We start from the raw sequence: 11,862 nt of genomic DNA, 5'->3' as shown, positions 1-11,862 counted from the left end.
AGCAGGTGTTGGCTGTGCAGGTACTTGGCTGCTCCATGTCTGTCTGCTGACCCTTTTAAGTTACAGGATTTTTCAAATACTCTTTCTGGCTGCCTGTTCTCTTCCTTGGCACTCTTCCATGGAATATGTTGGCTTTAGGAGTAGTGGAGGTTGTTTGGTTTTGCATTCTTCCTACTGGCTTTGAGTTTTTCACTTTGGGTATCATGTGTGACCTGCAGAAAAATGACTTCTATTTTCTGGCTAAGATTTCTGCAGAAATAACTGTCAAACATCAGGTTTTTTGCCTTCTGTTTGGAGCCATGATCTTGGCTTTTCTCCTTTCAGTCCTCTGCACCTTTGTAGTGAATCAATGCCTGAAATTCCATCTTTCTTGGTTCCTTTTATCTTTCTTTTTAACAACAAATCTTATCTTTTGGCAGTTTTCACCTACATTTCTCAGTCTTTCATCAAGCTCATTTTATTTCATCTCTTTTTCTTTCCCACTCTTTCTCTCCATCCAGTTTTGTGAATTTTCCTCTTCCCTCTGAAGTCTCCAATTCTCTTAGCTTCTGTCCTCTCACCTTCTGTCCTGTTTGAGGAGGTGTGTGTTCTTCCCACATGCTGGCAGGCACACACAGGGCACACTGGTGCCTGTGCCTCCAGATGGATGGTTCATACCCTGAACTGCCCTTTGCCTGCTGCTGTGCTTCCAAAGGAGTCTGCTGTGGTACAGATGAATGCTTAAACACAGTGTGGGAAAGGGAATAAACATCCTGGACAAGGAACAGGCTAAAACTGCAGGTGAGGGTTCTGGCACAGTGTGGCTTTGGATTCAGCCTCTTGGCTTACTTTGTGCCACTCTGCTGGGTGGAAAGTCAGCATAAACATAATTTTTGAGTGCTTGTATGGTACTTGGGGAGCTCAAGATGGAGTTTGCTGTGGGAATGAAGTAATTGCTTTATGTCTAGTTATATATCCAGTTCCAAATTGGAGAGTACCTTTAATCAAAGCTATTTTTTCTAACTAGGTAGAAATCAAAAAACTGATTTCTCCTAAAGCCTTGACCCTGTAGCAAGATTGGTACAAATGTTGTTGGAGGAGTAGAACTGTATTCTTTCTCTTTGGACCTTCTTGAAGGAGGTGATGTCCTCTTTATTGTCTCTGACTAATGGAAAAATACCTTCTGCTCTTTACAGAATGTTGCCTCATTGGAAGAAAGCAGCGGCAGCACAGCTGATAGAAATGAGACAGAGGGGAAAACTGAGGAGAAATCAGAAAACTTGGACATACCATCACAAGGTATTTGGTTAGGTTTTCTGTGCAGCATTGCAAAAGTACTTATGCTAAGTATTTTATATATATACATATATATATCAATACCTTCTGCTCTTTACAGAATGTTGCCTCATTGGAAGAAAGCAGCGGCAGCACAGCTGATAGAAATGAGACAGAGGGGAAAACTGAGGAGAAATCAGAAAACTTGGACATACCATCACAAGGTATTTGGTTAGGTTTTCTGTGCAGCATTGCAAAAGTACTTATGCTAAGTATTTTATATATATACATATATATATCATGAGGTGAGGGTGATGAAGCACTGGCACAGGTTGCCCAGAGAAGCTGTGGCTGCTCCATCCCTGGCAGCGTTCCAGGCCAGGTTGGATGGGGCTTGGAGCAGCCTGGTCTAGTGGGAGGTGTCTCTGCCCATGGCAGGGGGGTTGAAGCTAGATCAATAAGGTCTCTTTCAATCCACCATTCTGTGATTCCAGGATTCTCTGATATGTGGAAACATTGCAATATAGATCTCTAGGTGAATGGAGCAAAGTTTATAAACATATTGGTGCTTTGATAACACATTGTTGACATTTCTATTAATGATTGTTAAATGGGGGGAAAGAACAGGACAGATAGGAAAATGGAGTTTGTCCCCACACTTATCTTCTTGTATTTATTATTCATGTTTATGTTCCTGTGCACATTTATTATTATTATTTGTGTGTTGTTTTGCACATGTTTAAGGGTGAGACACACAATCTTTAGGAATCTGCTAGTCTGTCTGGTGTGATTTATTTCCTCATGAAAATCATGGTTCCAATGCATGTAATGGTAACACTCAGGTAGTGTGAGATGTTACTGAGTGTCCCCTAAATGTGTGTTTAAAGCAAGGTACGTGATTTCCCAGGAGGCCTAATCCTGGGAAATAAAACTATTTATCTATCTGTCCCACATAAGTTACAAATTTCTTCAGTGTTGTGGTGTCATCCCTTGGTTTAATAAGTGAGTTTTCTTGTAGTTCTGTCTCAAGTCAACCAACTGCAAACTGTTAGTGTAATTAAGCTCAACTGTGCAGCCTTTTCCTTGTTGTAAAAAGCCAAACCTCAGCCCACACCACTTTCTGCTGAGCACAACCCAAGCAGCCAGTGGTCATACAAGACCCTAATGACCATCCAAAGGTTTTCAAGGTAATAGGAAGGATTTGGGATTCATTTGAAGGAACTTGCTAGTTGTGAGGCTTTGAAAATCCATGATAAATACCATAGTATTAGGTGAAACAAGAGTGAGAACTGCTGCAGTTCTCTGGGTTTGGTCTGACTTAACGCTGTTAAGTTATTTAGCCTGAGGCAATGAGTAGTTTTGCTCTTCATAATTATTATCTTTCACCTTCAGCACATGACCTTTTGGTGCCTTACATCTTTTTATTTGCCTCATTTCTTTTCATACCAATACAAACCTGTCCAGAATCACTATTATATGCTTGTGAAATTCTTCTGTAGTTAATGAAGTTACTTGTTATGTCAGGAAAACCTTATTCCTATATAAAGCATTATGAATCGGTTACAAACTGAGAGGAGAATCATCTGTTAAAAAGCTCAGGACCAAAACAAGAAATGCTTTTCCTTTCCCAGATGTCTGTCTTTCTCCACAGTGCAGTTACTTGTTTCAGGCTTTGAGGAACACCAGCAGATGGGGCTGAAGTGCTGCAGAATGTAAAGCACTTGTGCAGAAGTGACAAACAATAGAGGTGGGAAATTTCAGTGCCTTAGTTTGAGCACCAGGTAAACTCCTGTTGTTTGGTTGTGTTTTAGTACAGGACCCACTGATGCAGGAAGAGACAAGAGACAAAGAAGAGGCAATAACTGGTGAAACCATTGTTGATTTGCAGCAGTTCATGCCTGTGGGTGGTGTGTATCACATCAATGCACTGCAGCTTCCACCTCAGGCCAAACAAATCAAGGACTGGAGCATGGTGGAGGTGAGTGAGGAAAGGGATTACCCCATCCAGGCCTGTTCCCTGTCAGCCCTGGAGAGCTGTCCCTGAAGTGTGTCATCCCAGGCAGTGCACATGATTTCCTGAGCAGCAAACTAAACAGGCAAGTTTTGCAAGTCATTTTTCAGTCACACTTGGCCAACTTTTGGAGCATCTGAGGGAGACAGCTCAGCCTGCACTTGGAGGAGAGGTGTATGCTCAGTCAGTGCTCAGCAGCATGGCTGGCATGGATTGCTGTGCTGGAGAAGGACTCTGTTAGGAACTGCAGTGATAGGACAAGGAGTAATGGGGATAAATTGAAAGAGGGGAAATTTAGATTAGATATTAGGAAGAAGTTTTTTACTGTGAGGATGGTGAAACAGTGGCACAGGTTGCCCAGGGAAGTTGTGCATGCCCCAACCCTGGAAAGCCAGGTTGGATAAAGCCTTGAGCAACCTGATCTCGTGGGAGGTGACCCTGCCCATGGTAAGGGGGTTGGGACTAGATGATATCTGAGGTGCATTCCAGCTCCTTAATATGCTATGAAAATGCTCTTGGCCAAAGTAAAAGCAAAGCGAGAAGTTGTTAGAGTTTTATATGAAAGCTACACTTAAAAGCAGGAGGGTAACAAAATTCCTGCCACTTCAGTTCCAGGCTCTGCAAGGGGTGGTACTTGAGGGCTGTAGTCAGAGTGTTCCAGTTTTCCACTGCTGGAGCTTGGTGCAGTGCTAACCTACATCTCTGTTTTGACTGTGAAGCTGCAAACCTTTAGTAAGCAAAATTCCCACACAAACTAAGGCAGCAGGACTGTGGGCAGATCAAGAGGAATGGGATCTGCATTCCCAGCTGAGCACACACCTGCATTGCCAGTCACACCTGACCTGTCAGACACTGTGGACAGAGAAGAATTACACCTGCTCTTGAGGCTCAGGTGCTCTTGGGTTTTTGAGCCTGTGGATCTATTAGAAGCTGACTGTGCTTACTGTGTGGCACTGTCTTAAGGTGCCCTCAGCAGCACCTGAAGGGTTCAAAGGGCTATTGGTAGTCACCTTTCTACTGCCTTCAGCGTTGGAAATGCAATCTTAGCAAACCATTAATTCTAATACCATTACTACTAATACATTTTAAATGTCTCTTAGGGAACTCTGTGGTGATCAGGTGGACTTAAGGATGAGGAATAAAGTAGGCTACTGCATTGTCCCATAAAATGTTATCTGTCTTTTTCCATCTTGACAAAGGTACTTGATGTTAAGTTGGAGGAATACCCATATCCCCCAGACGAGGCTGAGGATGGCATACATCCCCCAATCCAGATAACCCTCAGACTTCCTGACAATGTGATGTATTTTCAGCCTCCTCTGGTAGCCAGGTGGGATCCTGCAGGTATAAACATAGCCTTTTCTAACATTACCTTATTCTAAGTTTGAATAATGGAATTTATACTTGAGTTTGACTAGTGTCAGAATGCAGCTGTAAAGAGCCAATTTAGAGCCCAGAAATAATTTGAGTTCTTCAATGTTAATTGCTTTAGTTGGGTTTTGGGGTTTTATTTGGTTCAATTTTACTTCAGCTTAACATCTGATAATGGAGTGTTTGTTGAAACTTTTTACTGCAGGTTTTTGATATGAATAGGAAAATTACACACCATTTAATGGGCACTAGTACAAAGGAATACCACAAATCAGGTTTTGCTGGGAGAAGTTCATGTTGAGCTAAACTAGCTATGTGTATTAGTATTAAGTTACAATGTGAAAATTATACATTAAGACCCAACTGCAATATTCTAGTTAGTAAACAAATAGAACATAACTCTGACTTTACATTCATAAAAGAGAGGAGAACCTATTAATAAAATAGTTTGGTGGTTGAAGTTCCTCTTGGAAATGAGGTTGGGGTATATATGAGCTGCATAGCAAGTAAGAAACAAAGGTTACGTTAGTATTTGCGTGTGTTTTGAGATGAAGCAGAACCTTTCCTGCCACAGTTAGCCCAATCTTGTATTTAGAGACAATTAAGGGGATTTTTACCCTAAATTAATTATCTTTATTTTGTGCCCAATGTTTTTTCTTAACTATAAGTGAATATTAGTTAACCTGAGGTGACTTTGCCAACCAACTCTGCCCCAGCATGTACCACTAGCAGAAGCTTTACATGTGCATCTTTGTATTTTTGCATCCCTTTTGTACAGGTCAGCAGTGGAGAACTGATGGCATCAAGAATACAACATACAAAACACAAGGCAAGAGCATCACCTTTGAGCTGGATGCCTTTTACACCATAGCCCTTCTTCAGGATGCTCATCTCAACATGCCCTATCAGGCATGGGAATTGCAACCTACTGGCATGGATGAGGCACTCCTTGCAGTTACTGCAGTCTTTGCAACAATTCAGATACAGATTAAGGTAATCTTTAATCAAAGATTTGCAGATTTTTTTCTAAGTACAGAATTATTACAGTGTCTTTTATTAAGAATGTGGGATGCTTCCACAAGAGCAGTTTGAATCTGTGTGCCAGTGAAAATGAGGGAGGAGTTCTTCCTTTCCAAGCACTGTAAGAGTTATTTAATTTCAGTTATTTCCTATGAGCTGGTGAGAAGAAAAAATGCCTGGGATTGCTCTGCAAAGTTCCACTATGTACTTTGATTTGATCCTACTGTGCTGCAGCCAAGTGTTTCATGAGGCAGAGAATTGAAAATTGTTCTTCTCTCCTCCCAGCCTCAACAGGAGAAATAAAAGCATTTCAAGCAGCCTATTACTAATGCTGCTTGTTCCTTTTAAAGGTTCAATGACACAATGATCCAGATGGTCATTCCTGTATAAATCAGTTCACTAACAGGCCTAATTTGAAGAGAGTAATTATGAGGAGGTACAGAGCTGTACCTCTGTATACTTTCTGAATTCCTACAGCAAAGTGGTTTTCTTCACAGCCCAGAGATAATGTATGTAACACCTAGAATAGCAAAGACATTAATATCTGATGCCTAAAGAAGAAAATAGCTTCCCTGACCAGTAAGTTGCTGTCACTGGTTTGTACCACAGGGTCATCAGTGTATGTTGTCTTCAGTAGTGGTGGAGGAGAAGGATGTGCTTTCCCATATCACAGGAAAATGGATGAGTCCAGTTGCACTAAGAGCAGCTCTGAAAAGAGCTGGTGTGAACATTTTCCCAGAAGAGCATTCTCACAAGTACGTCCCACTGAAGAAGAAGGTGAGGCCAAGAGTGGATGGTGGTTTCCTCAACCCATTTTTCATTTAAGTAACCCTTTCTTGCATGAAGACCTGCTGTGCAGAACCAGGTGGCATGTATACAAGCGTTTGGCAGCTAAGCCAGGGGATGCTGTTAAAGCAAACTTTTCCTTACATTTGTATAACAACAGGGAAATAGAGTGACTGAGATACACAATGTCTGACTTGTACTTTTGCCTTACAGGCTGCCCTGGCAGAGGTTAAGGCCTATCAACAAATGGCTCTGGTGGCATCTGCTTTTGCTTTTGCCTGGAGCAAGTGGAATGTAGAAGCAGGTCAAGAGCAAGTAGTGTTCAAGGTTTGTGGATTTAGACTAAACTTGTAGAGCAATCCAGCATAGAACTCTAGCACAGTTAGAGAGACAGAAACAATTACCTTATAGACGTTATGCTCATGGCAAATGCTTCAGCCCCTGCCCCTAGAGCACTCTGACCTGTGAGATCTTTAATTATATCTGGAAATTTCTTCTTGGCTCTGTTGTTGATTTATTTCTTCCTGTGAACTAAAACACATAGTGAAAACTTCTCCCAACCAGCCAGAGAAGTACTACCAGTTGTGGCTGTACAGAGCACATCATACTGTTGAAATCTTGAGCAGCTCTCACTCTCAAGTTAAATGCATGTGACACAAAGATTTAGTCTAATAATCAATCAATCTCAGGCTGTAGAACTAAACCAAATGGTACTGTCCCCCAGGTGTCAGGAGCAGCAGCTGGAGTCCCAGCCATTGCCTTTTACAGAGGCAAATCAGAAGGTGTTGATACAGTACCTGGTAACAGGCACAGAGAGCTTTTAGGGGTTCAAAGCAGCACTCTAGTTTTGTTTCTGTATTATACTCACAAGTACACTAAAATTTAGAACTTCATACTCGAATTTAGAATTTATACTCTGTCACTGTCACAGACTTCATCTTACAGCACATTTTTCCTGCAATAGGTAAGCGAGCAGCTTAAAACAGATTCTGTCAAAGACAACAGCTGGTCTCTTTACATGTTTAATGGTCAGAAAGCACAAAAACTCAAGATCACTGAAACCAGTGCAGCTTTTTCAGAAGAGCTGGAGGATGACTCTGAATTTCACTCCACACTCTACCATATGCTTAAGGATTTTGCCAGCGAAGAAGCAATGGCTAAAGTGGAAAGAGCTAACTACCTGTTTATTGATGTCGTATATCAGCTGCTCCTTGCTACAAGAGTTCTAACATACTCTTAAATTTCACAGGCTTTCCTTCAAAACTTTATTATCAAAAGCTTTCAATAAAGTTACACTTAAACTTTTGAATCCTTTTCTATTCAATTAATTGGAACAACTTCAGTGACTAAAATGCAAACATTTTTCTTTGTTCAAGCAAAATATGGGGTTTTTTTGCTATATCACTTAGTCCTCTTTATTGTTAGCTATGTTCAAAATTGCTGTTTTGTTGTAAACCTGAAGAGCTGAGACCCTTTTAGCTATTTATAAAATGACTTTAGTCAGAATGGAGAAAAAAATATATTTTTTTCATTTCAAGTCATGCTTTAAAGAAAAGAAATTATCTTCCCCTGAAATACCCCAAACCCAACAACAATCCAAACATGTAACCTTAAATAAACTATCTCAGCTTCTCCTCCTGTCATCCAGAACTTGGAAGTACAACTCCAGGAGTCAGAACCTCGGTTATACCGGGGGAGGGCCATTGTGTTGAAGTCCTGTGTATGGCCACAGCAGTTGCTGTAGTGACATCCAGGAGTCCCCAGTCCCTACAGGTGCTGCATCTGCTGGTCTCTGGAGGGACAGCCCTGTGAGGAAGCTTGTGAGAGCAGCCAGGAGAACCAGGATGGAAACAGAGAACCAGAGGGTTTTGTTAGCGTTGGAAAAGGAAGCCTTGAGGTGGGATGCCCACGATGACATTAAATTGTACCTGTGCAGAAGAGCAAGTCAGAGAAAGGTTCAGTTTTCCTTCAGAACTTGGAAGCACTCTTCCCACCACCAGAAACCCCAAAGCAAACTAGACCCCACAAACGTTCAGATCTTTAGCCATCAAAAGCGACAAGGTTGTTACTGTCCTGGGAGCTGTGTACAGAGACAGCTTATGTTCTGGGTTTAAAATGCATCTTCAAGTACACCAATTTTAGGTGACTGACACCACTTACCAGTCCACCTGTACTCCCTGTACCATGCTTCTTCTGAAGAGGATTCACAATATCTGCCTTACAAAACCATCAGATGTTGCATGTAGAAAGCATGGAAAATGCTGACCCTTTCCTCTGTTGGTTTCTAGGGCTTTAGTGCCTTCCCGGAGATTAGAACTCTTACCCTCCCTGGCTATCCAAATTCTAGACCTCTCCTGAATTTAGGTACCTCCACCCTTTATGAAACTAGAGAAAAAAGAAATATGTTTGCCCTTGCTGTCTTCTCCCTTTCACGTACTGGCAGCATTTTCTGGTCTCGGAATGCTCCCAGGAGAGGTTTAGCATATGCACATATGGAATAAATGGTTTCTCTGCAGAGACAACATAGCCCCTCTCCTCTAAGGAGGAGCTTCCAAGGTGCAGGGCAGCATGCTCTTCCTTGACATCAGATATTCAGAGACATTAGCTGGGACAGGCTGGAGTGAGTCTGAATAACTACTTGTGTCTCAGCATGTGCCAAAGCTGCTGGTGAGTTCCACACAAGCCTCAAACCCTTGATCATTTTTACAGGATGACACCTTAGCATGACCTTAGCTCTCACAGAGTAATCACAGTAAGTGAGATCAGGGCATGAGGCTCCCCTTCACCTCACATTTAGGATTAGCAGTGAATTCCTGGAGGGGTGTGAGTCTCTGGCATCAGAGTACTCTTTTGCAATTAGTTTAAGCTATGGGCATCAACAACCCAACTACAGCAACAGCTTTGCTTCCTCTTCCCATGTCCAACACCCAAACATTGCTTCACATCAGAGTGTGTGAGAAAACTTACGCTGACTCCAGGGTCCATTTTGATGAATGTTTTCCTTTTTCAGAGACACTTTCCTTCCTGGTTGGTTGTTCCTGTACTTCAGCAGGTAATTCTGACTGCTCCTGTCTGTAAGCAAGAGTCAACAGTTCCAAAGCTTTGCCACCAGCATTCAAGCTAAATTCACCACAGTTTGATCATGTGGCTGAGAATTAGGTGTTCATTAAAAACAAACCAGCCCACCCTGCACTCACACCTAGGAGGAGCTTACTGTTGGACTTACTTGGTTTCAAAATATTCCTCTTCATACTCTGCCCAGGAGTAGGTGCTCAGGAATCTCTGCAGCGAAGGGCGTTTCTCATTTTGCTTTGCTCCTAATCTCCCCCTGTCATATTTTAAACAAATTGGCCATAATTTCCCCATCAGATATATAGCAGGAAATCAGAAATTCATCAGCAGCCTACTCACTCGGTGAGACCTCAGGCAGGGCCATAAAAACACCTTAAGGCCTTAATGTTAAAGCAAACCCAAAGAACTCCAAAGAATCAGATCTACCAATGACAGATACCCAGATTTCATACTTTAGTTCTAAGGCAAGAAAATTAAGGTGCTTTGGGATTATTTTTAAGCTCTCAGCCCATAATAAATCATTAAAAATAGCTGTAAGATTTAGCCATAAAAGCTCATTTACCTATTGTAGCACAGAAAACTCATGTGAAATGTGCAGCCTAAACACTATTATTCCTCAAGATGCTCCATTAGCTGCTTACTGCAAGCACAGTTAAAGCTGGAAAATATTTCACCCTGTTCAAAGACAAGCCCAAGAAACTTTACCAGCTGCTTGATCTCCTGTTGAATCTTTCACTCCGTTCATCTCCATCGGCTTCGTGGAACTGGGCCTGGAGGAGAAGTGTGACATGCTTACTGCACTGCCATCCTTATGCTTCAGCCCAGCCAGTTCTGTGGAGGTGGAGCACCTCACCATCCACCTGGGAAGTCCTACTTACCAGTGGCAACCCAATCCCTGCATTCCCAGCACTCCTGGGCAGTGTTGCAATGCTAACTCTTCTCAGGGCTGCCGATGGCTACACAAATAAGATGCATTACTGACTCTTACCAAGGAATGACTGGATTGCTCACAGAGCACATAAAATAACATCTATTTTTATATAAACTATTTAAAAAATAGATGTTAAAGTGACACACAAAGAATCAACTCATAAGCACAGCCCAAGCCATGTTCTTTAGAGCAACATCTTTCCACACCGAGTGCTTTTTGCCCACCAAGCACCTGAGTGAGGCTGCACAGCTTCCAGCAAATACCACACCTGAACATGCCTAAATTCCTCTAATGTTCACAGGAATTCCTACAGTCAATTTGAAGTGCTCCCATCTAGTTTTTGCGTATTTCTGTGCTATACCCTTCTTTAACCCCAATGAGAGAACCACACATAGATAGTATTTCTTAGCCACTGTGAGAGCCTGGTAATTTGTCTTCTGTGAGCACTTCATCTTCTAAATGGAACCATTTAGAATGTTGTTGGGGGGTGGTAGGGGTGACTGAAAAAGATATCCTTGTGTCTGATGACATCAGCCCAGATTTGTGACAGAAAAACACCAAGGCAAGCATAGAGCAGAGCACCAGCATGTGACAAAACAAAGAAAAATACAAACACACTTAAAAACTCAACTTGCAATTTCACATGAGGCTATAAGAGTCATTACCTTAAAGTTAAAAGGACTTGGCAGCTTTTTATTTGTAGATTCATCTGTGAAGAGATCAAACATCAGACCAGCTTGTAGGAGTGCAGTGAGCTCTAGTTGCAGCTGAAGGTCTGACTTTTTGCTATATTTGTGTAAGCAGAGTGTGCCTGAGCACTCCCAGGAATGAGATTCCAGCACAAAGCTTTCTGTTTCGTTAAATAACTTCATAATATTCACACACTACACATCCTCTGCAAGCAGCAATTTCTGTCATGATCAAATGTATTCCCTTATCAAGGCAGTGCCTTGTTACAGGGACTATTTTACAGATTAGCCTGTGATTCAGAAGGCACCTGTAAGGATGTCACTGGTGTGTGAGAATATCCTTTTGGTTTTGAAAACCACACTCTGCTTTCAGAACAAGTCAATACTTCTCTAGCAAAGCCACAAGTGCACAGCACCAACTGAAACCCTGGTTACTCTAACACCTGCAAGGGGAAATTCAGGCCCCCTGTACTTAAGAAGTCTAATTCATGTCGAGAAAAGAGCAGGAAGCACCTGTAGAGAGCAGTCAAAGCTCATCTACCTAGAAATAGCTACTGTGAATGCTCCAGTGTGAAGGAGCTCCCGGATTTACTGCCCACAAGGAATAAGATTATCACCACCATATGCAATGCACTTCTCTAAGAGCCAGAACAGTCCTGTGTGCTTGCAATGGTCACACACACACACACTCCAAGATCCATGACAGTCTTATTTCAGACAGTTGGTTT

General features: G+C 42.1%; 2 protein-coding genes across 2 annotated transcripts in view; one reads left to right on the top strand and one right to left on the bottom strand.

Moving 5' to 3' along the window:
- CASC1 (cancer susceptibility candidate 1) overlaps positions 1-7,682 on the top strand; it is a 14,897-nt gene extending 7,215 nt beyond the window's left edge. Inside the window, exons 7-13 of the mRNA XM_009077042.1 lie at positions 1,176-1,278; positions 3,066-3,232; positions 4,465-4,609; positions 5,415-5,629; positions 6,266-6,433; positions 6,656-6,769; positions 7,407-7,682. Of these exons, the coding sequence (XP_009075290.1) occupies positions 1,176-1,278; positions 3,066-3,232; positions 4,465-4,609; positions 5,415-5,629; positions 6,266-6,433; positions 6,656-6,769; positions 7,407-7,682 (1,188 nt within the window). The remainder of the gene's footprint in view (positions 1-1,175; positions 1,279-3,065; positions 3,233-4,464; positions 4,610-5,414; positions 5,630-6,265; positions 6,434-6,655; positions 6,770-7,406) is intronic.
- A 444-nt stretch (positions 7,683-8,126) lies between these two features.
- Positions 8,127-11,862, bottom strand: part of LRMP (lymphoid-restricted membrane protein) — a 39,460-nt gene continuing 35,724 nt past the window's right edge. The window contains exons 23-28 of the mRNA XM_009077043.1: positions 11,111-11,154; positions 10,393-10,470; positions 10,220-10,284; positions 9,669-9,770; positions 9,410-9,514; positions 8,127-8,370 (exon numbers count right to left, since the gene is read on the bottom strand). Of these exons, the coding sequence (XP_009075291.1) occupies positions 8,127-8,370; positions 9,410-9,514; positions 9,669-9,770; positions 10,220-10,284; positions 10,393-10,470; positions 11,111-11,154 (638 nt within the window). The remainder of the gene's footprint in view (positions 8,371-9,409; positions 9,515-9,668; positions 9,771-10,219; positions 10,285-10,392; positions 10,471-11,110; positions 11,155-11,862) is intronic.

The sequence above is a fragment of the Acanthisitta chloris genome, unplaced genomic scaffold, assembly GCF_000695815.1.
Source record: "Acanthisitta chloris isolate BGI_N310 unplaced genomic scaffold, ASM69581v1 scaffold12596, whole genome shotgun sequence".
In the NCBI taxonomy this organism is placed as follows: domain Eukaryota; kingdom Metazoa; phylum Chordata; class Aves; order Passeriformes; family Acanthisittidae; genus Acanthisitta; species Acanthisitta chloris.
Note: the sequence above shows the minus strand (reverse complement) of the source record. Positions and strands in the feature narration are given on the sequence as shown.